This window comes from Lissotriton helveticus, chromosome 3_1 (genome assembly GCF_964261635.1).
Source record: "Lissotriton helveticus chromosome 3_1, aLisHel1.1, whole genome shotgun sequence".
NCBI lineage: Eukaryota > Metazoa > Chordata > Amphibia > Caudata > Salamandridae > Lissotriton > Lissotriton helveticus.
In genome coordinates, this window is record NC_136061.1 from 1,663,259,158 (window position 1) to 1,663,285,573 (window position 26,416).

The following is a 26,416-nucleotide window of genomic DNA, read 5'->3' on the forward strand; positions in this document are numbered from 1 at the left end:
AGTAAAAAGAGCTGAATATCTTTCGCTGTTAAGTTTTATTTTTAGATACATTCCTGTTTAAGGTGTTGTGTGTTTTTATCATTGTGGTTGTTGTTGTTGCCTGAGTCTTGATCAGTTGATGTCTGTGTTTCCCGTTATTCATGTTGAACAACATTCCCTACTTCAAAGTTTTCCTCCTAGGCAAGTGTTTCAGTCTTCACCTATTTATGGTTCACTGTCTGTTGTTTACGTTATTTTTATTCTTTTATTTTTTCTTTTCTTAACATCCTATTTTTTCTATCTTTTGTTTAGATGTTCTATTTGTGTATGGTCCTTTCACAGTGCACTAGCATTGTTGACTTATTCTAATTGTTATGATTATAATAATCACCTGGAATGTCGAGACTATAATACTCCTATTTAGCATGAAAGAGCTTGCCCACTCATCTAGATTAAGTTGTCTTCTTCAGGAAATACACGTACCTATTAAATTAAGCTGGTGGTTTTTAACCTGGGGGTTGCAGACCCCTGGTGGTCCACAATGTCTATTCACAGGGTCCCCCGTTGTTTAGAAAATTAAATAATATTAGCAGATAAGTAAATATGTATACATAAAAAGCAATATCTAAAATTAAAGAAATGTAAAATACTAAGTAAACGTGAAGGAATTTGAAATTGGGGGCAAAAAATTAAGTTGGCATCTTAAGCTTGATTTGTGGGAGTAGCACAAGTACAGCAACCAGAATCTAGTGTGGGTGATTGGTGGCACCAATCACAGCACTGACATGCACAGAAAAAGCAAAGAATACATTAGAAGCACAAAAAAAAGAAAAAGAAATACACAGTGATATGCTGGAGTGCAGAATATTTGTTATCTTTACAAATAAACAAAACAATTCGAAAGCTTCAATATTCCCATTGAAACATACATTTCAAATTCTGTATATTTTTGCTTGTTAACTAAATCGAAACATACATTTTTTATTTGTTCATGTATTCTATATTTTTGTTAATTGATTTGAGGTTCAAAGCATATAAATTGCTTAGGTCAGCTCCTCACTTTCAGTAGTGATTCAACAGGGGACCCCAGAAGTTAAAAGGTTAAAATCCGCAAAGTTAACCTGTTAATCAGTTTGTTCAGTTTTCTATTCTCCTACCTTTGGTAAAAATAATGGCATTTTAATCCTTTTTTTGTAAATCCCTCCAAGTACAGATAGTATCACTAGATTGTGATTCAGTAGGAAAATGGCTCTTTTTAGAGGTGGTAATAGGTAACATTCCTCTAGTTTTGATATGTGCTTATGGCCCTACCAATTTTGACATTTATTTCAGTGGGGAAATCAGGCGGAAAATAAAATCCACTTCTAATCCTAATGTTGTTATAGGTGGAGTCTTTAATAAAATCTGTGACTCTTGCATTAACAGGAGTTGTAAATGTCACTAATAGTATGCAAAAACCTTCAAAAATACTATTGTAGATAAAGCTTTAAGAGATTCTTGGAGGGTTAACCTGGAATAAAGATAACGTTCTTTCTTTTTACACATACAATCTTCTCACAATAGGGTTGATTACATTTTGTCTAGTAACAATTTGTCAAATGATTTGTTGGTTTTGAAGATAGGCTCTGTATTGATTTCTTACCCCACCTGGCTGTGGTCAGATTTTCCTATTATACCATTATGAAAGAGTATATCTTTTATCCTATTTTGGTAAATTATTCTATACTCATTAAAGAATTGAAATTATCTTCAAAATATATCTATTGTTTTAATGTTCCCGAAGACCTTTCTTTTCAAAATAATTAGGATACATATAAGGCAGAATTAAGAATTTTTTAACATACGTTATGTCCTTATAATAGGAACATTTCCCAGTCCAAAACAAATGTGATCAACATCAAGACATTAGAACATGAGTACTTCAGCTCAAATTCAGAGACAATTCTTGATGAACTAATAAAAACCAAAATGAAGTTTAATATAGTTACGACTATTAGCATTTCTAGTCAAGCATATACAATGCTACCCTTGTCTCATGGGGTTAAGAAAAAACAACTAGTAGTTAACTATCTAAACATGTATAAGGAAAAAAAACATCAATTTCTTCTATAATTGATGGCATTTGTGATAACAAGACTGCTCATTTTACAAATTCATATAGTCCATAGAGAGGGAAATAGCTCCAGAGAATATTACTAAATATCTGTCTACAATATCCAGGAATAATTACCAAAATGTGGATTAGATTGATCCTCTATTGAAAATGATATTATTTTGGAGGAATTATATTTCTCTTGTTGTAGTTTACTATCACAACACCAACTCTTATTTTATAAGTGTTTTTTTGGAGGTGTAGTGCTAGAGACACTCTTGTGGTCTCACACCCTGTGATGACCTTTGACTACCAATATTTTAATTGACGTTGGTGTGTTATTTTATCCTAGCCTAAATGTACGATGTCCTGCATATGCCTTGCATCTCTTAAAGGTTTATTTCTTTAAATCTTGCTGTCTTTCAGTGGGAGCTGTCATGGAGTAGAGCAGCCTTGCCAAGAATGAACATGTGGGATGTGAATTTGAAAGCATGAGAGAGAGAGTGAGGTGTGGAATGTACTTTTTGGTCTCGAAGTGCAGTGTTGTGAGCAGTGATGCACAAATGTGCACTGTGTTGTACACTGCGAGATGAAGTATGTGATGCTATAAGCAGTGTTGCACAAATTGACATTGTGTTGTACATTGGAAGAATTAGGAAGTTTTTACTACTGGCTTTGACATGGCCTCAGCTCACCCTGAATTCTGACTCTGCCTGGCTTGAGCTTTATCTGCGCGCACAGCTACGCTTGCAAGTTGTTTTGGTTAATCACGTTTAAGATTGTTTTTGTGAGAGATTGTTTAATGTACCCTGGAAGGCTTTCGTGAGCTTCGTCAAGATAAATGCTGGAAAATGTGAGATTGGAGAGAGGACGTGGGAACTCCTTCCTGCCATGGAATGCTTGCTTGGAAGCTGGCCAGTCCTGGTAAGATTCCTTTGGCACAGGGGGAAGGTTTCTCGAACCTTCTAGTGTGAGTTTAAAGATTATAAAGCTGGGGTTTGTTGACAGTTGAGTTTGGGTGCTTACTTACAGAGTAGACATACTGCTGTAAGACAAATTGAACTTGAGTCCCAGTCAAGTGTCCAAGCTAGCAGTGAACGGGCCCCCCAGCGAGAATTGGCAAGGATGTCAAGTGAACAATCGGGTGAGGTGATTTGTTTCTGACTAGTGCCATTGTGATGCGTGGTTCCAGTGGGTGTTGGTCATTTGAGGTGTTTGAGCTTTGATTATTGCTATTGTGATGTGTGGCCAGTGGCTTTGATCAATTGAGGTGTTTTCTTTGTGATGTGTGACTGAGCGAGGTGCACATCCAAGTTATAATTTGATGTATCTAGTGTATATATATCTTTCTAATCTCTTGCAGGACATCCAGCATATTCTATTTTCTTGAGTGTTATATTATTTGCTGCTTGTTTATTCATGGTATTATTCATGCATTTAACTGTTGTATTTACCAAGTGTGTTATTATTGCTTGCATATGAATATAAACATATATATATATCTTTGCGTATTTGAATGTTGCACATTTGGCATCTGGGAAAGCCTTTCTGTTAGAGAGCATTGTGTAAAAGAAAACCCCAAGCCTTATTCTAAAAAGAGAGTATTTGCATTTTGTAAAATAAAATCCTTTTCTAAAGGTGTTAGCTGCGTTTCATGTCTCCTGCTTCACCGTGGGTTGAGCCACTGTGTTGGAGATTTTGTATTATTTGAAAGGCGAAGGTAATTAATATTTAGGTACCTTTTTTGATTCTATGGTTTGTTTTCTCCCCAAAACAGACAGAGATGCAATACGCCATAAGAGCAAAGGGCCTCTATCATTGACCAACATTGATTGCAAGGTATGCCCTAAAGTTATGATGAGATTGGAATCTTTTATTCCATGTTTAATAAAGAATACGCATCATGGCTTTCATAAATAATCAATGTATTCTGATAATCCTAAAGAAGAAGGAGGTGTTCCTTCACCTAATTTCACATTTTATCACACCTTTGTTGTTTACAGTGTGCTAGATTTTGGGTCATATAATTGATGGATGATGACAGAGCTTTAAATGTATATCTGGAGCAAGCGGTTATTACCTTTCCCTTTAAAAATAATTTTCTAATGACCAAAATCCCAATATGTGCTCTGCTCTCAATTAAGAATATATGTAAAATTGTTAACCCAATTAGTGTTAAAATTATTTTGGTAAAATACTTTTAGCTTTGCCTGTTTGGTATTATTTGGAATTGTTTGCTGGAAGGGTTGAAGAGATAAACAAATTATTTGGTTTCATCAGATGTTTAATAACTAGTTTCATTCCTTTCAGCAAGAATATTTGTGAACTCCTAATACTGCTTTTCATCAATATGTTAAATTCTGAACTGTTATTGGTGACATTTCAAAATTTGATATTGATATTCCTAATTCTACCAATGTAATTTATAATAATGTTTCTTATTCCAATATATTACTTAAGGTATCACACAAATTATGTTAGATCGCACTGGAATGGGAATCTAATTTGTGTACATTATGGGCAATTGGGGCTAATATTTGCTCAAACTATTTGAGTACCTATAGAACCACTACAATTCTGTTATATCATTTTAAACTGAGCTTTCACTACTCCTTCTTGTTTGCATTAAAGTGACAATTCAATTTCAAATCTTTATTTGTCTTGTTAAAAGGATGTAAGGACCTTTTTTAATTTATTTTTTAATTGGAATAATGTTAAAATATTCTGGTAATTGTTGTGGCTTAAAAGGAATACTATAATGAATACAAATTATCCTGTTCACGTACTTAATAGTTTTCCGAGATAAATCATCAATTAGGTTCTAATTGGAAAAATAACTCAAAATTATCCATTTTTGCAAGGTGCAACACTGTTTGCTTTAACCATAATTAGACATCAGTAAAATTGATATTTCTTGTTAAATTGGGGAGAGGGGTTGGCCTGACGGCTAAGGCGCTCGACCTCGGACCTGGGGATCTGGGTTCGAGTCTCGGTAACGACGCCAAAAAAACCCCTGTGATTCTGGGCAAATCACTTAATCTCCCCGTGCCTAAAAAAAAAAAAATGAAAGTGTGTCCTCATGTAAAGTAACTGGTGCTATGTAAAGCGCTCTGATAACTGATTCGGTTCGGTTCTAGTTTGCGCTATATAAAATTCCGAAAAATAAATAAATAAATAAAATTAAGAATGTTGACCTGAGATGGGTTCCCTTCATGATTTTTTTAATGTACAGTACATTCTAGTATTTAGAAGGCTATGTATTTGTAGATATTATATTTTGAAAATACTATTTGTGTGTTTAGATCTTGCTGTTATTTTATATTTATTATATGTAATCCTTTGCTCATCTCTTAAACTAAAAAATGCATGCACAAGTTTATTGAATTACCTCAGTGATTTGTTTGGATGAATAAACCCATTGGTCACAAAACAAATACATTTAATAGAATTGTGTAATCTTACTTTTCTTAGCTATTTTAATTTTTTGGACTTACCTTCTGGTCTTGGCTCGAGACATGGATGTGGCCCAGTAGATGGATCAGGAAAACCATTGCACTGAATTAATGTTGAATAATATTTGGTTGACTCTTTAGCGATTCGGGTTAGAGACGGGTCCGAGTAGTTTGTATAATACAAACCAAACCTTTCTGCATAGCCTGTCGCCCACTCGAAATTGTCCATCAGTGACCAAGCTGTATAGCCTCGCAAATCAACACCGTCAAGTCTAAGAGCTGCAGAAACAGAAAGAGACCGATATCTTTTTTAGTATCTAACTATGAACGCTAGTTCAGAAAAATAAATTGGATATATTTGTTCTGATCAACATTGTGAGAGTGACAGTATTAATAAAGCTCCAATCATGCCAATGGGGTATCTTGGCAATTGCAATCCTATCAATGTGTACATTATTGTCCTGCATTAAATAGAATGAATATATTTTTTAAGGCAACATGTAAAAACAATCACTTGTTTTTTATGTAGCTTTGTATACTCCAGTTTAGACTTTTTCAAGGTCTATAAATGGAAGGTTTTATTATTACTAAACTTCCTAACTTAAGGGAATTAAAACCTGACTTGGCCTTCCTAGAGTTTCACCTCTGGGTCAGCAAGCCACAGAAAGAGTTTAACTTAATGTGCTTCCTGGACAGTGGTAGCCTTTGGTTCTCTCTGATCTCTTGACCAATTTCCCTTTACATCTTGAATTAACAGATCAATCATATAGACACAACTGGCCCTGAGAAAGTTACATGGTACATAACCTATTTGTGCTTACAATATATATGCCAGAAGATTGCCACTAATAATTCAGTAGAACAATGACAACTCACAGTAAAATGTGTAGTGATACAAAGCTAGATAGTTGCATTTGTGAACTACAATAGATTGTGATTACGTAAGAGTAGGTCACAAAAGATAAGAAAGTAATATGTATTTCAAGAAGGGCTTTAATAGAGCTTCCTCCCCAACAACAACAAAGTAATTTATTTTCCCAACATCACTACTTGGTTTGTGTCTTGTGTTGCAGGTTGGTGACATTGGTACTCATTTTTGGGTCCCAGGAATTTTCATCATCAGACCTTGGACCAGATCAAAAAAGAAAAAGGTGAAAACGGAGTAAACGAAGGTAAAATAGTAAAAAAGTGATGCAAGAGATAAGATGAATGAAGTGGGATAAAAATTTGTAATTCTGAAAACTTGTTTTTTTGGCTGTGGCATGTTTCAACATGTTTTGACTATTGATCCTTCACTGCAAGGCACCGCTTCTTTATCCAATATTTTTAATTGCTTTTAAAAATATAAAACATTCGGAGAGATATCTCTTTAGAATCCTCATCAGCTAAAAAAGATGCAATGTAGCCACAAATACTTTTTACATTTAGCCGTATTAGTCTTCTGCTTTAACATGGTGAGTTAGGAATCTAGATTACTGGATTTTGTATGGGTATGTAATTGGCACTTCAGAAGCAATATTTAGTGTATCTGAAAATTACCAGGGGCTATTCTGAGCATAGGGATTATCTGGGCATTTTCAATCAATCAATCAATCATGCCATTTGTATAGCGCACTACTCACCCGGGAGGGTCTCAAGGCGCTTGGGGGGAGGGGTATGCTATTTTCTGTCCTCTCAACCAATGACAGCAATAATAATTGTCCCTTAACATTAATTTACATTTCTATGCCTTGGAGGGGGATGGCTAGAACCACGCCTCAGAGTAGCCACAGGTGACCCGCTGCTCCACCCCCAGTAATGGCGATTCGTACCTGCCTGGTGTTCTGGTGACTTTTGCTGGGTGAAAGCTTTCTCGAGGATAAGCAGGTCCTAGACATCAAGGACACGAGGCGAGGCGTCTGGATTAAGATTTCCTCTCTCCTATGTTCATATCGAGGAAGTGCGGCGACCACGGGAATTAGACGCGGGCGGCAGCCTCCGCTTTTCTGACTGTTCTGTTCGAGGAGGCGAGGTGGAGGCGGGCAATTGCTTCCCGAACAGCGGAGGAAATCTTTCAGCGGCCGCTTTGCTGATCTCCCGCGGCATTCTGCATGCGACCCCATTACAGCAGGAAACTGAGGGCATTTGGATGACAGCTTGTCTACCCCTGAACTCGTCGATCATTTGACGGGTCTCGTGTCGGGTAGGAACTCTGGAAGTAGAGTGCTGCTGTTGTATCCTAGCCTATGCACGCCTGTGACGTAACAGGCGTGCAGCGTAAGTTACATGTGACCCGGTTGAATAAAGAGGGGCCCCGCACGCACGCTCGTCACTTGACGGCGGTGCGCAGAGCCACAAGCATAACCCAGTGTCCGAGTGATTATTGCATGGCCACGTGCTAGGCCTGAGTCTAGACCCCAAGTTCCCCCTGAGAGTAGGCCCCCCTAATACTGGCCCCATAGCCATCACGGTCCCCACCTGGCAACACAACAACTGGCGACGAGGGTGGTCGTGCCCTCGCTGTGCGTGTGCGTGGCGTGCACCCCACTTCGGGGCGGCTGCGAGCTCCCAGTCACAGCTCGTGGTGCTCGTGCCCCTTCGCCACACACGTGTTGCGCGCTCGAGAGGGACGCGCTATGTCTCCCGCTGGTGCCACAGGTGAGCTGCTGCTGCTTATTGCGCATCGCTCCAGTGCACAACGGCTTATGACCCCCACAATTGCTGGCATGTGCGGAGGCACTTACTCGGTGCTGGCCTCTCCCCTGCCGTCTGCTGGACTGTCTCCCGCACCTGCCTTGGAGTCCCGGGCAGCGCCGCACGCGTGCAGCCTGTCGGTGCGTGAATCGCGCTGCTCGGGTGAAGCGACACCGCGGCGCGTGCAGGCCCGGACCACGCCCCTCGACACCGAAAGGGAGGGGCGCGGCCTGCCATCTCCCACGCATCTCGCGGACGCGCTTTGCACGGGGTAGAACACGCGGCTGGTTCCCGCTGGGGGAAACACGGTTGGACTGCCACGCCCCAGGGTAGGCAGAGGAAGGAGACTGCACATCGCTGGACGCTGCTGGGAGGATATTTGGCATCTCAGCCCCAGATCTCACCAGTCGTGCAGCCCTGCATCACCTCCAAACACGCGCTGGTCGTGACAATATCCACCATCACTTCGGGGACTACACTTCGGGGAGCCCACGACTCATCGCTTGGCACCTCGGACACAGCGGGCCTACACCTGAACCATGGCTACCATACCCCCCCTCGTACCCTTCGTGGTGGAAGGGTCGCCATCATCGCTAGCCCCCAAATGGGGAGATTGGGTAGACCGCCTACTCATATTCTTTGAAGCCACGAAAGTTCATAAAGAACAAAAGAGGGCCATGGTGCTCCACTTAGGAGGCAAGGACGTTCACAACATTGTCAAAACGTTAGTCGAGGCCACGCCAAAGACTCATCACTCACTCATCAATGCCCTGAACGCATACTTTGAGCCCATGGCCAATCAGGACTACGAGAGGCTCGTATTCAGGCAAGCCAGACAACTGCCCGAGGAGTCGATGGACACGTATCACGCCAGATTGAAACGGCTGGCATTGTCTTGTGGGTTCACAGACGCCACGGAGGAAATAAGGGGACAGATAATTCAGGGCTGCGCCTCAGCCAAGCTCCGGGAGCGAATCCTGGAGGAATCTGGGAAGCCGTTGGCCGACATCCTAACCCTAGGACGCACGAAAGAATTGTCCAAAGCTCGAGCTGCTCACATGGAGGCGGCTCTCCAAGCGCCGGTAAAAGCTGAACCGGTCAACAAGATCCAGGTAAAATCACCAGCGAAATGGAACAAAAAGGCCCCTGGGAGCTCGGCGGGAGCAACTGGGAAATCCTGTGGATACTGCGGGGGCCCACCCCATCAAGCGGCGGAATGCCCAGCTCGAGGGAAGCGATGTTCCGGATGTGGTCGATTTAATCACTTTGAGAAGGTGTGTCGCTCAAAGAAGTTCCGCAAGCCCCGGCACATGGTGAACACCGTGCCAGAAGGTGACCCCAGCCAGAGCGACACGGACGACGATGAAGAAGAAGAAAGGACGGTACACAAAGTGCACATGGTCGGCACGGCCACTCAGCGAACAAGGAAGCTTCCTCAGTGCTGCATCAGAGTAGCGGGACAAGACATCATGGCTGTAGTTGACACAGGAGCAACCATTAACCTCATGAGTGCAGCCCTATACCGAACCATGGATCATCCACCAATGCTGAGCTCCTCCCCCATCACTGTATTCGCATACGGCCAGGACGCTCTTCTTAGAATCAGAGGAAAATTCAGAATGGCGATACACCATGGTGACAGGACTGTCACCGCCAATGTGTTCGTGTCAGAGGATGGGCAGGGCATGCTCCTCGGATGCCGGGCTGCAGAAGACCTGGGAGTCGTTACGTTTGCACTCGGAGTTCACCAAGAATCGATACAACAGCTCATAATGGATTTCTCGGACATCTTCAAGGGCATCGGAAAGTTCACAGGCCGTGAAGTACAGCTACACATTGACCAGGCCGTTCAGCCAATAGCCCTGCGACATCGCCGCATTGCCTTTCACCTCAGACCTCTTGTAGAAGAAGAACTCAAGAAGCTAGAAGCAGCGGGAATCATAGAAAAAGTGACAGGTCCCACCCCGTGGGTATCGCCCATTGTGGTCACCCGGAAACCGAAACAACCGGGAGCAGTTCGGATTTGTGTGGACATGCGCCTTCCCAACGCTGCCATCAAACGGGAACGCCACATCACACCCACAATCGATGACCTCATAGGAGAAATGGCAGGAGCGTGCTGGTTCTCTAAATTAGATTATCATCAACTGGTACTCGACGAGGAGTCCAGGAATATAACCACCTTCTCCACCCATGTAGGACTCCGGAGGTACACCCGACTCAGCTTCGGTGTGTCCAGCGCCGCCGAGGTCTTCCAGAATCTAATCCATGAATTGATCGCCGACATACCGGGTGTGATCAACGTCAGCGATGACATCATGGTACATGCCCGCACCATAGTAGAGCACAACCAACGGCTGACACAAGTATTCAAGAAACTGAGGGAAGCTGGCCTCACCTTGCACCGGGAGAAATGTGAATTCCTGAGGCAAAAAATAGGCTTCTTTGGGTATACGTTCTCAGCTGAAGGAGTCAACCCGGACCCCGAGAAGGTAAAGGATGTCAAAGAAGCTGCTTCCCCCACCAGTGTCACTGAAGTACGCAGTTTCCTGGGAATGGTCAACTACTGTGGGAGATTCATCCGAGACCTCGCTAACCTCACACTACCATTGAGAGAGCTCACGAAAGACTCCACGCCTTGGACATGGGGACCGGACCAAGAAAAGGCATTCAAGGACATAAAAGCAGCTCTCTCAGACATCACCACCCTGGCATTCTTTGACCCCCGGAAGCTCACCCTAGTGGCGGTGGACGCTGGTCCAGCAGGTCTAGGTGCAGTGCTCATGTAAAGACCGCGGGATGAGATGGACTGGGCCCCGGTCGCATTTGCGAGCCGTTCACTCACAGACACTGAACAACGATACTCCCAGATCGAAAAAGAAGCAATAGCCATACACTGGGGGTGCAGACACTTTCATCTGTATCTATACGGGAAGCCGTTCACAGTAGTCACAGATCACAAACCACTGGTTGCCCTCTTCTCGGGAACCTCGACAAAACCCCCACCTCGCATAGAAAAATGGATGCTACAGCTTCAAGACTACAACTGTCAGGTGGAGTATCAACCAGGTTCCCGTAATCCAGCGGACTACCTCTCACGGCATCCGAGGGCAGCCACGCCGGCGGAAATGGAAGATGCTGAGGATACGGAAGCCTACATCAGGTGTGTCACAGCGTGATCATGCGCGCGTCCTCTCTTCATCAGCAATGTCGCGGAGGCCACGCTGAAGGACGACTGTCTACAAAGAGCGTGCAAGGCCCTTCATAGCGGAAATTGGCGCCGAACCAAGGAGGAATGGAAAATATTAACACCGGATGCCCAACGCATAATGGAAAGCCTATACCACGTGAGAGAAGAACTGAACGAAGACAATACTGGATGCCTGCTGCGAGGTCACCGGCTGGTGATACCCTCTGCCTTAACAGACCAGGTGGTACAACTGGCTCACGTCGGCCATCAAGGAATGGTCAAAACAAAAGCAAGGCTGAGGACCAAAGTGTGGTTTCCACTCATGGATGACCTAGTTGAGAACACGGTAAGATCCTGTGCAGCCTGCCAAGTCACAGGGGATGTCCCGCGGGAAGCACCAGTCATATTCGAGCCCCGACCTCAACAACCGTGGGAGCGTGTCAGCATGGACTTTGGGAGCCTTCCTGATGGGCGACACACCATGGTTGTAATAGATGATTACTTGAAATATCCGGAAGTAGAAATAATAGCCACCACCAGTGCAACTGAAGTAATAACCAAACTGGAAAAAATCATAGCGGCCCACGGAGTCATGCAAGAACTAAAAACGGACAATGGCCCGCCATTTCAAGGTCAAGAGTTAGCTACCTACCTGAATGCCCTGGGAACCCGTCATCGCCGCATTACTCCTCGCTGGCCCCAAGCCAATGGCGAAGCTGAACGATTCATGCGAACTCTCAATAAAGTAATCCGAATTGCACATGACAAAGGACAGTCGCTGGAAATGGCGATATACACATTCTTGAGAAGCTACCGACAAACACCCCACACCACCACGGGAGTAGCCCCGACACATGCTCTCATGGGACGGGTGGTAGCAGACTCCAACCCCCATCATCCCCAGTGGACACCGGCAATGGCAAGTGAAAGCAAAATTGAGGCGAAGCGACAAAAATCACATGCACAAGCAAGTCGGAGGAGGCGAGCCACCTCTGCTCGAATTGAACGAGGTGATTGGGTGTTACTGAAGTACAGAATAACCAGTGGAAAATTCAGACTGACATATGAAAAAAAGCCATGGAAGGTTATTAGTGTGAAGGGCACTCGCATCATTGCTGCAAGAGGCCGCGAAACAGTAACCCGAAATGTGTCTCACTTCAAACTCTTTCACTTGGGGGCAGAGACAATGACACGGCCCGAATGTCCTGATATTCGAGTAGCTGCGAGTCCAGGGGTCGAAGCAAGCCAGGATCCTTGTACCAACCCCCTGAGGTCCACTGGACATGATGAAGCAAGTGAAAGCCTCGCGGAGGCTGAAACCTCCAACGGGGAACCAGAGGGTCCGGTGGAGGGTCCTGCCAGCCGATGTCCCTCCCCAGCCGAGGGTGCGGTTCCCACGACTCGTGGGACCTCTACATATAAGCTGAGAAGCAATCCTGAACCATCCTGCCGACTCCGTGACCATCTCATGTAAGACTGTTCTGATATATGTATTTGTATTTTCATATTGAACTACCATGTATGCTAGCCGTAGTCCAGGACTTTGCAGTCTCCGCCAAAGATCCGGACAGTCAAGTCAGAGACTGCACTGACGTGCTATTCCGTGTTTGCTTGCTTTGTTTTCTTTTTATATTTTAGGAGGAATGTTGTATCCTAGCCTATGCACGCCTGTGACGTAACAGGCGTGCAGCGTAAGTTACACGTGACCCGGTTGAATGAAGAGGGGCCCCGCACGCACGCTCGTCACTTGACGGCAGTGCGCAGAGCCACAAGCATAACCCAGTGTCCGAGTGATTATTGCATGGCCACGTGCTAGGCCTGAGTCTAGACCCCAAGTGCCCCCTGAGAGTAGGCCCCCCCTAATACTGGCCCCATAGCCATCACGGTCCCCACCTGGCAACACAACAGCTGCTACCTTATTAGACTGCAAAGAGACAACAACTGGACGGACCTCCGGAGCACGATGGAGAGCTTTTTGGAAAAGTACACAATTTAAGGTACGGAGGATTTAAGGGGTGACATCGGGAATCAAGAGGTATACTAGAGGCGGAGGGGGGACACAAAAAAAAGACACAAATAAAAAAAAAAGTTACAGGGAAAAATGAGGAAAAAAATGGGCAAACATCTGAAGCATGCTAATGCTGTCGCTAAAGTCGACTCTGCAGCCCGTCTCAAAGCCAAAACACGCCTAGATCAGGCAAAAAAAAGCTGCACGACTGGCTAACAAGGAGAACACCACCAACTCCTATGGCCTTGATAGCACCCTTGAGAGCTCGTAGGAGGAGCTGCCCCCGCCTCTCTGGAACGGGAGGAACCGGTGATAGACCAGATACATGTTATATCAAGTTTGATAGAAGTCGCAGCTGTGTCGACCAAGTCTCAGCAGGACCATTCTGTATTAGATGGCCCAAAGAAAGGATTAAAAGAGGCAAAGGAATTTCCATTGTTCTTAAACAAAGCTACCTTACAACCCCCCTCTCTAAGTCCAACTCCAAAAACATCTAAAGGCCCATCGCGGTATCAGTGTTGCCAGTATCACTAATAGAGTCAGCTTCAAAATATCAGGAGAGACTTCAACGTTATTTGGAACCCGATCATCTGGTAGTCCTGGAATCATATCAACGTCAAGGCCAAGATCTGGTGGCCTCATTAACATCATTAAGTTTAGCGGAAACGATTGCTTCTAGTATAAATCACACCCAGGAGGTTAGATGGGAGGGCAAATTGTAGCTAGCCTGGCTAGTGGGGTTTTTTCCACATTTTGATGGGTGTTTTTTTTTTCCTTCGTGGTGGGAAGGTTGGGGTTGGGAAAGGGTTCATTGCAGGAGAAACATCAGGAGCAGAAGGCACAAATAGCAAGCAATCTAGAGATTTGTTATTGAGTAAACCAGGAGTTTACTCTAGAGATAGAAATACTAATAGAAACCAGTAAATGTAAGATCCTATCAGTCAACACTAATAGAATTTTAAATAAGCGAAAGTACGGCACTCTTATTAGATGGTTGACATCATTAAACCCCCAAGTCTTGTTTTTTCAGGAGACACACTTAAAATCTAATTCCCCTAAGTTATTTTTACCCAGGGTTTTTTCTAATGCTTTTTTTGCGTCCGCAGGCCGGTAAACAACCATTACTTCGCATCATTTACTTCGCACTTCTTTTACTTAGCATCTTTTACTTAGCATTGTCTTTTACTTAGCATTGTCTTTTACTTCGCATGCTTTTACTTAGCATGCCTTTACTTCGCATATGCCTTTACTTAGCATATGCCGTTACTTCACAGGAGAAGAGTGGATCCATGGTTGAAGGTGAAGAGAGGGACCACGGGCAGAGAGAGGTAAATGTAAATGTAAATGTATTTCGATTTATATAGCGCACTAATCACCCAGGGGTCTCAAGGCGCTTGCTTAGGGAACCCGTCCTGGTATTCCCCTGTGAGAAACCCCAGCAGGGAATTCACAAGGTGAAAGCCAGGCATCCCGCCGCGAGGGGCCATAGTGGAGATTAAGCAAGCTATTGCCCAGAGTTGCAGAGTGTGACCCCGTGAGTCAAGTAGGTACCGGAGCGAGAATTATCGAGTCCGTGGAATTTTTGAGCCCGAGACCCGCCGAGGCGGGGAATCGAACCCTGGTCCACGGCTGATCTCAGCTACCGGGTCTGCCGCCTCTAACCACTGAGCCACGCTTCTCCAGGTAAGTGGGGCAGTGTAGTTAGGGTAGTGTAGTAGTGTATGTGTAGTGTAGGGGGTAGTGTTTTAGTGTTTAGGGTAGTGTTGTAGTATATGTGTAGTGTAGGGGGTAGCGTTTTAGGGTTTAGGGTAGTGTTTTAGTGTATGTGTAGTGTAGAGGGTAGTGTTTTAGGGTTTAGGGTAGTGTTGTAGTGTATGTGTAGTGTAGCGTAGTGTTTTAGGGTTTAGGGTAGTGTTGTAGTGTAGGGTAGTGTTTTAGGGTTTAGGGTAGTGTTGTAGTGTATGTGTAGTGTAGGGGGTAGTGGTTTAGGGTTTAGGGTAGTGTTGTAGTGTATTTGTAGTGTAGGGGGTAGTGCTTTAGGGTTTAGGGTAGTGTTGTAGTGTATGTGTAGTGTAGGGTAGTGTTTCAGGGTTTAGGGTAGTGTTGTAGTGTATGTGTAGTGTAGGAGGTAGTGTTTTAGGGTAGAGTTGTAGTGGATGTGTAGTGTAAGGTTGTGTTTTAGGGTTTAGGGTAGTTGTTGTAGTGTATGTGTAGTGTAGGGGGTAGTGTTTTAGGGTTTAGGGTAGTGTTGTAGTGTATGGGTAGTGTAGGGTAGTGTGTTAGGGTTTAGGGTAGTGTTGTAGTGTATGTGTAGTGTAGGGTAGTGTTTTAGGAGTTAGGGTAGTGTTGTAGTGTATGTGTAGTGTAGGGGGTAGTGTTTTAGGGTTTAGGGCGGAGTTGTAGTGTATGTGTAGTGTAGGGGGTAGTGTTTTAGGGTTTAGGGTAGAGTTGTAGTGTATGTGTAGTGTAGGGGGTAGTGTTTTAGGGTTTAGGGTAGTGTTGTAGTGTATGTGCAGTGTAGGGTAAGTGTTTTAGGGTTTAGGATAGTGTTGTAGTGTATGTGTACTGTAAGGGAAGTGTTTTAGGGTTTAGGGTAGTGATGTAGTGTATGTGTAGTGTAGGGTAGTGATTTAGGGTTTTGGGAAGTGTAGGGGGCGTGGAGGATAGTGTTGGTGTGCAGGAAAAAAATTTAAAAAAAGAATCTTTATGCGTAGTAAAATCCTGCGAAGTAATGTACTGCTAAGTAATGCCAATTTAATACTTTTAATTGTTTTTGCGAAGTAATGATATGCGTAATAAAATACTGCTAAGTAAAGGCATTTGCGAAGTAAAAATGTCGTAGAAAAGGCATGCTAAGTTATAGCATGCTAAGTAACGTCATCCATTCCCGCAGGCCTTGCCATGAGAGTAGTTGCCATCTATTTCTCTAAATAACTTCCCTGGGAATTTTTACAAGTACATAGGGATCCACAGGGGAGATGGATATGGGTGGCAACAAGGTACTATGGTCCTGTCTCGGATGACATCTCAGGGCTGGTCAAAATTAATGAGCTTCTGATGGGAGCCCCTGGACAGTTTATTATAGGAGAGGATTTTAACTTTATACAGGGTTTAAGAAAGGATACTTCAAATAAAAACAAAAAACAACTGAAACCAAATACCCCAAAATTAGTGAAGGTTTTTAAACAAGAATATCAATTAGTAGATCGTTGGCGAAATATTAATTTTGACAAAACATTTTTTGCCTGTTACTCCCACTGCTTTCAAACCGCGACCCAAATTGATTTTTTTCTTACATCCAGATCTCTTCAGGTTTTAAAGGCAGATATTGGGTGCAATCCCTTCTCAAACCACGCGTATATTGGCTATAACTAATACTTGGGGGAGGGAGCAGAGAGCAGCCCAGATGGCAGCTTGACCGCCTCCTCCTCCAAGACCAGGATTGGGTGAAAAGCTTTAGAGAATGGATCTCTGAATATTTTAAGATCAACGAGAACACTGCAGAGCCCTTTTCTGTGTGAGATGGGTTCAAGACGGCAGCTCGTGGTCAAATAATTGCCTTTACTGCTGCCCAGTCAAATGCTCGGAGGCTTAAAATAGCTGAATTACAAACAGCGGTCAGAAAAGAGTACGCCACCCAGCTTCAGCTGCACCATAATCAACTTGAGCAGGGAAGAACAGCTCTGAGGCATTTTTTTGTTCTAGAAGAGATCTGTAGCTCCCAAATGTATCAACAAAGCATTTACGAAGAAAGCCAGTTAGTCGGTAAACTCTTGGCTAATTCAACAAGAAAAAAACGAGAAGCAGCTATAATATCTAAAGTGCTTGACCCCCAGATGGTCGAGAAGTTGTCAATAGCGACGAGATTCCCCAGATCTTTTTAGAACATTTCCACCAACTCTATTCTACAGAATATTGAGTGGGGGAGGAGCTGATCCAGGATTATTTAACAAATGTGAACATTCCTAAACTTTCAGATAACCGGAACAGTCAACTAGGATCTGATGTGGAAACTGCCGAGATTTTGGCATCCATCAAAGCAACAGCTGGGGCCAAAGCGTATGGGCAGGATGGCTTCCCCATTGAATTTTATAACGTTTTTTCAAAAGAATTAATCACACCCCTGAAAAAACTATTTAATAACATTAAAAAGGGTGGTTTGGTTCTCACACTTTTTAAAGAGGCGATAATTGTGTCCTTAATTAAAAAAGATAAAAATCCTATAGATGTTAATTCATATAGGCCCATCAGTCTTTTGAATTCAGATTATAAGATTTTAATGAAAGAATGGGCAGAGCGTTTTTTATTTGCCACCCAAGAGACAATTCATAGAGACCAGACTGGTTTTATAGCAGGTAGATCTATGGCGGCAAACACTGAGTTTTTAATACATGACTAGGACTATTTTAATAACAATCTTATACCGGCATGTATTATAATGGTCGATGCTGAGAAAGCTTTTTACTTGGTTAATTGGAGAACTCTGTTTTTTGTCCTCGGTCAATTTGGCTTTCCCTCTCAGGTTATTAATATGCTACGTACCATCTATCAGGGGGCCACGGCTCTGGTAGCAATAAATTTGAAACGAGCAGGAGTTATAAAAATAAACTGTGGGACAAGACAGGGTGTCCGCATTCGCCATTGTTTTTTACTTTTTTTATAGAGCCATTGGTAATTAAAATGTGAAATAATGCAGCTATTCAATCCCTATCTCTGGCATGGCAAAGCTGAAACTTTTTACGGACGATATTATTTTATATTTGATGCCCAACAAAGATAATCTCGAAATGGTTTTAAGGGAATTTAGGAATTTTGAGTTAATTTGCGGCTATAAAATAAATTTGAACAAAGCTGAAGTTCTTGCCCTCAATACAGATTTAATTTCCTTCCATCTTGCTTGAGGGCTCAAGCTGCTAAGTTAGACTCAATCAGATATCTTGGGATATTTGTGTCTAGCCAAATCAACAGCTATATAAATTTAATTATTTAAGAATGAAAGAAACAATTAAGAGACTTCTGGAACAATGGCTTTTACTCCCCTATCATTAGTGGGTAGAGTTTCATTAATTAAAATGTCCATACTTCTGTTGCTTATATTTCTTTTTATTAATGTCCTAATTAGGATAAACTTGTCTTTTTTTTAAAGAAATAGAAACTTTGTTTAGAGAATTTGTCTGGGGAAAGTATCACGGGTTAAACTGACTGTGGTGCAACTACCTACTGCACAAGGGAGTTTAGCTTTGCCTCATTTAAGAACCTATTACGAGGCCGCATTTTTAGAATTAGTGGCAGGCTTGATGGGATCTAAATGTACTAGATATAGCTTCTTTATTGATAAAATGATGCAAGAAATTGGTTCTCAAATTCGAGTGTTTTTAAAAACCTCCAAACTTCCCAAGAGAACTAGATACAAGACTTTAAAGGATTATTCCTTTAGACTTCAGCCCTTTTTTAAAAAGACGGACTCCTCTTGTCTGCAATATTTAAGATTGGGAGAATGTACTAGTCTCGGCGTCCAGTTTTGAGTAAGTCATATAAACAATTGGGAAGGTTGTGGGCTACGGGAGTTAAGACATTTCATTATTCAAAATGGGGTGATCTCCTAGCAAGAGATAATGGCAAGGGCTGAGAGCCTTAGGAAACCTGCCTTTTTTGAATATCTACAAGTTGTTCATTTAAAAAAAAAATACTATGGAATTTTTGATGTTCCAAACAAACTTGTGGTAGCTCTCTATGGGGCACAAGTCAGTGGTGTAGGTAATTGGTACCAGTTATTACATCACCTGGGTCAAGTACCCTTGATAGAGAGCCATACCCTTGATAGAGAGCCATTTGGCTAATATAGTTCGTGAGACACAATTTATTTTTTCCCTTAATGATTGGTAAGCCTTATGCCACCTAGGAAGCAAATCCCTGCGTGCAGCGAATTTTAAAAGGATGGCCTTCTTATCACGTTGGCTCTCCTATTTAACTCCAGCAGCTTTGGAAAACAGATTCCCAGAAGTTGAAAATAAGTGTTTTCGCTGTCAGGCTGATGGGGAAGGTGGATGGCACCATATTTTATTTGCATGTCCACGGTTGAGGTCCTTTTGGGAGGCAATTTTTGTAGATATAGAGCAGGCAATTGGGAAGAGAGTTCCACTCGAGGCCGAGGCTGCTTTGTTCAGATTATGTAGAGACAGAATGATATTAACAGAGGCCGAAAAAGTTTCTCTATTTATTTCTTGTACTGTAGCCCGTTCTTTAATTCTTTAGAATTGGAAATCTAGTGACATTCCCTCTCCAGACAAACATCAAAATTTGCGCCACAGGTACTGACAAGGGCACTTAAAAAGACCTCGGGGACCACCTTGGTCCATTTAAGAGCATATCCATTTTGCCTATGGATGTCTATGCCCGTGTAAAAAACAGCAGCTCTAATTTGCACAGCTACCCTTGCGTCCCTGAGTACTAGCCTGATGGGAAAATGGTCACTCAGAGGAGAATTCAAAACATTACATTTAATTACACGATCCCTGTAACATGATGAGACAAGTATAAAATCTATAGTGGACATTGATCCTCTACCATTGAAAGTTGGGTGAAAAACAGTCTTATTTTGGCATATTTCGTTCTCGAACCCTAAGTCATATTTAAACAGAATCTCGTTTAGGGCGTTCCCCAACAATGAATGTTCGAAGTGGGATGGATTGTCGTCTCTTTCCACAGAAAGTCCACAGATTCCGGTACCAGATCTGTCAACCCTATCTCAAATTGCACATGAAAGAACAGGAAAGATTTCTATTAATTAGATTTAGATTTGGAATTCTTTTCAGATCACTAAGTTTCCCCGTTATGAATGACTGGGCACGGGTTTTGCCTAAATGTCCCTGTGATTGTATCTCTGATCAATCAGATATACATATATTATTTTTTTGTAGATTTTACTCGTTATCCAGAAAGAGATGGATTGTGCCCATTTTAAAATATTTGGATTTGAGATTTTGCCGCCCAGCCTTTTTGGTTATTTCGACTTTGGAGGACATTTTCACTGTTTCTTCTATTGTGACTTATCTCAAAAGTGTATTTTATTTGCGTAAAACTATGATAATGTGATTTCCATTTACGCTTTTATTTTTATGAAGCATGCACATCTCTGATCTGTGTTCATAATTGTTTTACTTTTGCTTACTTTGTAATGTGATTTTATGCACTTTTATGGCTATGAAATATAGTCGAATAAAGTTTATTGACATTCCCTCTCATTTGAAGTGGTTTAATAAAATGAAAAGGACACAACATTTTTAAGAAGATTACGCAAAACCGGTGGGAGCCACTAGGAAATATGAAAAAAATTGGACGTTTTTTAGTAATTTAGAAAGCTAAAGGAGGTATAGTAACACATTGACACTCGATATCGATGTTGAAGTTGTAGCTCAATGCAGCACACATAGAAGTTGCAAAAAGTCATTTTTTAATGATTGTTCATGTGCAGGAGGGGCCACCTTCCTGCACATAATCAGTCATTGGCGTTTTGCTGTTTCATTGTGTTCTGCAGAACGCAGCACACATGGAAACAGTAAAAACTAGGAGAAATTAAACATTTCTCCTCGTTTCACCAGGGTAAGACCAGGTTTTCCCTGGTCTTAATTTTGGTCCTGCCCAATATTTACGCCACCCTTGTAAATATTGGGCAGCGTCAAAAACAATGGGTGTTGCAGTGGAACGACCACATCCACACCCGTTGACCTCCCCTTTCATGGTAAGTATAGCGTAAAAGGGTGCCTTATTTACAAGGCAGCGTTAAACCACGTTAAATGGCTTAATGCTGCCTTGTAAATAAGGCGAAGCCCCTAACGCCACTACAACATCCCGAAAAGTCATGTTGTGGTGGTGATAGGGTCTTGTAAATTTACACCTTAGTTTGGATCTTTGTGTTATTTATTTTTATTTACACTGATGTCATGTTTTTCAATGTTAAATCACACCCCTATTTAAATTTCTCTGAAAGGGCAAGAGGGGACAGACCAAGTTACAGGTGAATCAGGGATAGCCTTATGCAAACTAGTTTTAGTCTGTGGGTCCCTCTACTTAGGCAGCATGGAACAACAATTTCAGTTCAATTAAGACTGTGATCTCTCCCCTCTAGCCAGACAGGCCCTCTACTCATCCTCTCTTACAACAACATCATTTTCCTATTCCAGCAAATAGTTGAACAATCCAATACATTCAGGATTCTGGAAAAGGGATTGTTCGCAGAAAACCTCTCTCCGCCTGTTTCATGATGTTTACATTAATCAAATACTTCTGTTGTTCTCATGCTACACAAAACCATCCTGGTCTTAACAAAGAAGAGTGGAGATACCTTTGCACCACTCATGATTACAGTATCCACAAAAAAACATAGAGCCACACAATATAGCTATATGTTATGCAATCTACAATATTGACCCCAATAAAAACTAGAGGGAGAAATACTATCTGTGCTTTGACCCAATAATACCTAATGCTGTCAATTGCTCATGTTGATATAGATGTGGTAAAATGACCCACAATGGTCTATCCCAATTTGCTCGAGCTCTCAGAGACACACAGAAACAACATTTTGACATCTCTGTTAACCGGCTTAGTTCTACTGCAAATTGGTATTATCTGTGTGCCATCACCTTCCCAGCACATTCACTCTAGTTATAGCCATCTTGTGATTCAGTTACGGCAGTGCAGTGACCACAACACAACTATGTCTTCTCAGGGATGACAGGCTCAGCAATGTAATGCTGGCTGGGATTACCACTCATCTGCTGGCTGGGATTACCACTCTTCTTTTTCCTCACGGAATCACCAACAAAATGGCAGAGAAGAAGTGTTTCCTGGTGATAATTAAGAAAAAGCTCACCAGGTTGTGTGGCTGAAATCTCCAACAGCACACATCAACAGACACAACCACTATCCTCCACATGAGAAATCTGTCCCAAGTTACTATTCACATCTCTTTTAAAAAAAAAGTTTTTATCCTCATTTTGCGCATGAATGTATAAGGAGTACAGCGGGAACTTGAGACCTCCACTTATTATCCCTTCACTCTTTTCTCTTTACTGTACCGGCCACAGAGAGTATCCCTTTGGTGGATCTGTCGTGTTTAGTCCTCCTATATCCTTTACCATACTCAATAATTCTTAACGACTGGGTGGGAGCTAGCCATCCTGGCCACTCTGCGGGATTGTTTCCCGTCTGAATTATTGTCACCGCTTTAATCATTGGACATATTATTGTTTCGTCGGGTTCCCTCGTTACCTTGCATATTACGAGCGCAGTGGTTTTTCCCAAATTTCCCAGAAGTTAAATCTTTTGGTGGGTTTTCCCTTCCTATCCAACTTATGTGTTGTTATTATAGAGTTTAGCCAATCCCCATATAGAGGTGGTACTGGTTTAATCCAATTCAGGCATATTTCTCTTCTTGCAAGAAGTATCAATACAAATAATACATTTTCTTGTTTTCTGGTTAGCCACTCCTCACTTAAATTAGCCTTAGTACAAATCCCAAAAATAATTAGCGTTGTACTTGCTTCTAGGTGTTTTCCCAATATCCGACATAGCATATTACCTACTTCCTGCCAGAAGGGGTCCAATCGAGGGCAGCCTTGGAACATATGCAGATCATCCGCTTTTTCAAGCCCACACTTAGGGCAGGACTTTACGCTTGCTCCTTTGAATTTTGATAATCTTTTGGGTGTCCAGTATGCCCTGTGCAGTGTGAATAAAAGGTTTCTCTTCAAGCGTGCTGGTTTAATGGTTGACCAGCATTTTTCAAATGACTTCTGCCATAAGTTTCGGAGGTCCGGCTCTAAAATGTCTTTACTCAAGACTGACTCCGGTATTGAAAAATTCTCTTCTCCTGCAGCGATTAGAGCCCAATACCATTTTGAAATTTCTTTCTTTATTGGGAAGATCTTAATAATTTCTTTCTCCATTTCTGTATTTCCTGTTCTTTTCTCCGTCAGTGAACCTGCCCAACTTGTAAGTTGATAGTATTTGAATTTTGACAGAGTTCCGTTAGTGATTTCTGTTAGATGTTCCCAGGGTTCTATTGAATTCTCTGTCATCAGCTGGCCCCATTCATCGATTCCTGCCATTCTTAGTGGAGATGCTAGGGTGTCTTTTAGGCACTCGGGAGTGCCAGGGGAATCCCAGATGGGGGCCAAGGAGCTGTAATAAGGAATATTCAGAGTACTTCTCACTTGATACCAGAGTTTCGCTGCGTTTTTTAGTACCTTTAATTTTATCTTTTTAAAAAATTTGGAATGTCCGAATTTAAACAGAAAATAGTCCGTTTTGTTTGTCAATATTTGGAGAAATTGAGGATAGAGCTCATATTTTTTCGCAAGAGATCTTGCATTCTTGAATTGGAAGGCCCTACAGTATTCCACAAAATCCGGGCTAGCTATTCCCCCTTGTTCTTTTTTCCTTCTTATTTTGTTCCAGGCAATCCTTGATCCTTTTGAAGCCCATATAAAGTTCGCTATTTCTCACTGGATCTTCTTCAGGTAGTCCCTTTTAAACTCCAGTGGTATAACATAAAAAAGGTGGGTAAATTTGGGAAGAATCGACATTTTTACCAAGTTTGATCTTCCTATAATGCTCAGTGGTAACTTGTCCCATACTTTGAGAAGTTTCTTGGTCTCAAGTGAAATCCTATTAAGGTTTAGCTGGGGTACTCTTTCTAGATCTTTGACCAAGGTTATACCCAGATATTTTATTTTGTCCTTAGAGTACGGGGTATTCTGTTGTGTGTTCCAGCTCATCGATTCAGTTTTTGCTTCATTGGTCAAGTACCCAGATACTTTCCCAAACTCTGTAATTGCCTTATTTATTGCTGGGGAGGAGCTTTGGAAATTTTCTGTAAAAATCATTAGGTCGTCCGCATAAAGCGCCACCTTTTTGACCCACTGATGTTTAAAGGGGGTAATTGACCCGTTGTTTCTGATTGTGTCTGCCAGTGGTTCAATGTAAAGGTTAAATAACAAGGGAGACAGAGGGCAGCCTTGCCTCGTTCCTCTTTGTATCACAATGTTATTAGTAAGGCTCCCATTGATTAGGATCTTTGCTCTAGGATTTCTGTAGGTCTCAGTTATCAGATGGCCAAAACTTTGTCCAAGGTTATATTTAGTGATGACTTTGTTTAGAAAAGACCAGTTAACCCGGTCAAACGCTTTAGCAGCGTCGAAGGTAACTATCGTTAGGGGGATCTTTTCGCTAGTTGCTATATCAACCGCAGCAAAGAGCTCATGCGTGATTTCGGATATTGCCTCCCTTTTATGAATCCCTTTTGGTCCGGGTGTACCAAATTTGGCATTACCAGGGCCAATCTTCCTGCTATTATTTGCAGAAAGATTTTGTAATCGCAATTTAGCAGGGATATGGGTCTGTAAGATTCACAGACTGCGGGGTTTTTTCCTGGTTTTAAAATGATGCTGATAATTGCGTCATTCCAGGAGTCTGGGGTTTTACCCTTTTCCCTATAAACTGTGTTCAGTAACCTCGTTAATGGAGGGGCCACGATTTCCCTCAAAGCTGAATAGAGTTCGTTTGGCAGGGCGTCAGGTCCGGCTGCTTTCCCTCTTTTCAGGGCTTTCAATGCCGTTTTCACTTCTTCAATTGTTATTTCTGCGTTTAGCTCTTCATTTTCTGTTTCCGACAGCTTTGGTAGGTGTAAGGGGTCAAGGTATTTTCCTATTTGTTCCGCTGAGGTGGAGGAGTCTTCCTCGTACAATTTAGAGAAGAAATTTTCGAATTCCTGCTTGATTACAGATTCGTCGGAAGTTAGGCCGTTTTGATTGCTCAATTGTATACTGGCTATTTTGTTCCTGGTTTGGTCCGTTTTAGTTTTCCAAGCCAGCAGTTTTCCGCAACCCTCACCATACTCATGATTAGCTAGTTTGCTGGCTTCCCGCTTCATTTTCACTCTATCTTCTAGGTAGTCTGCCAGTTTTCCTTTTAATTCTTTTCTTTCCATCTGAAATGAAATGAAATGAAATGAAAATTGCACTTGTATAGCGCATAACTACCCGGAGGCCTCGCAGCGCTTGTGACTGATTGCTTAACGCGAGCTCAGGGTAGTTCAGCAGGTTTTGGCAAACAGGTGCGTTTTCAGAGCTTTCGTAAAGGACATATGATTACTGTTTTCTCGAAGAGGGAAAGGGAGGGAATTCCAAAGTCTGGCCGCAGTATGAGAGAAGGAGCGGCCACCCCAGCGGGCTCTGTTAACTTTGATGGAGGTTGCCAGCTGGAGGGTACCAGAGCGAAGGGGGCGGGATGGGACATAAGGCGTGACTATGGAATGTAGAATTGCGGGGCCTATTCGATGAAAGGACTTGTGCAAGATGCACATGGCCTTGAATTGCACTCTTGCCGCCACTAGGAGCCAGTGGAGTTCCTTTAGGGCCTTCTTCGCTGACTACCAGCGGGGCAGGTTGTAAAGTACGCGGGCAGCGCTATTTTGTGTAACTTGAAGCTTCTGTGTAACGGAAGCCGGGGCTCCCATATAAAGAGCGTTCCCATAATCCAGGCGGGAGAGTATCAAGGCCTGGACCATGACCCTCCTCGCCTGGAATGGGAGCAGAGGGAGCACCTTGCGGAGCATCCTCATTAGCCCGAAGCAAGTGGCGGCAGTATTGGTAGCTTGGACCGAGAAATCGAGTGCTTCGTCGAGCCAAATCCCGAGGCTCTTTATCTGGGACTTAGGGACAGGGGGCAAGCCCAAACATGGTGGCCAAATGGATGCAAGGGCAGAGGGGGGAGGATTACCCAATAGGATAATGTCAGTCTTCTCCCCGTTGAGCTTCAAACAGGAAGATTGCATCCACCTGGCAGCAGCCTCTAGACAGGGACCTAGGGTGTTGGACGATCCCTCAGAGTGGTCTAAAGAGACCACCAGTTGGGTATCGTCCGCGTAGGTGACTATACGCACACCAAAGGGATGGACTATCCTGTCTAGGGGTTCCATGTTGGCATTAAAAAGGGTAGGGCTTAGGGAGGAGCCCTGG

At 42.7% G+C, this 26,416-nt stretch overlaps 1 protein-coding gene across 1 annotated transcript in view; it reads right to left on the bottom strand.

The window, feature by feature from the left end:
- The window catches only part of LCT (lactase), a 217,610-nt gene that overhangs the window by 12,965 nt on the left and 178,229 nt on the right, over positions 1–26,416 (bottom strand). Inside the window, exon 16 of the mRNA XM_078682454.1 lies at positions 5,566–5,802. Coding sequence (XP_078538580.1) covers positions 5,566–5,802 — 237 coding nt within the window. The remainder of the gene's footprint in view (positions 1–5,565; positions 5,803–26,416) is intronic.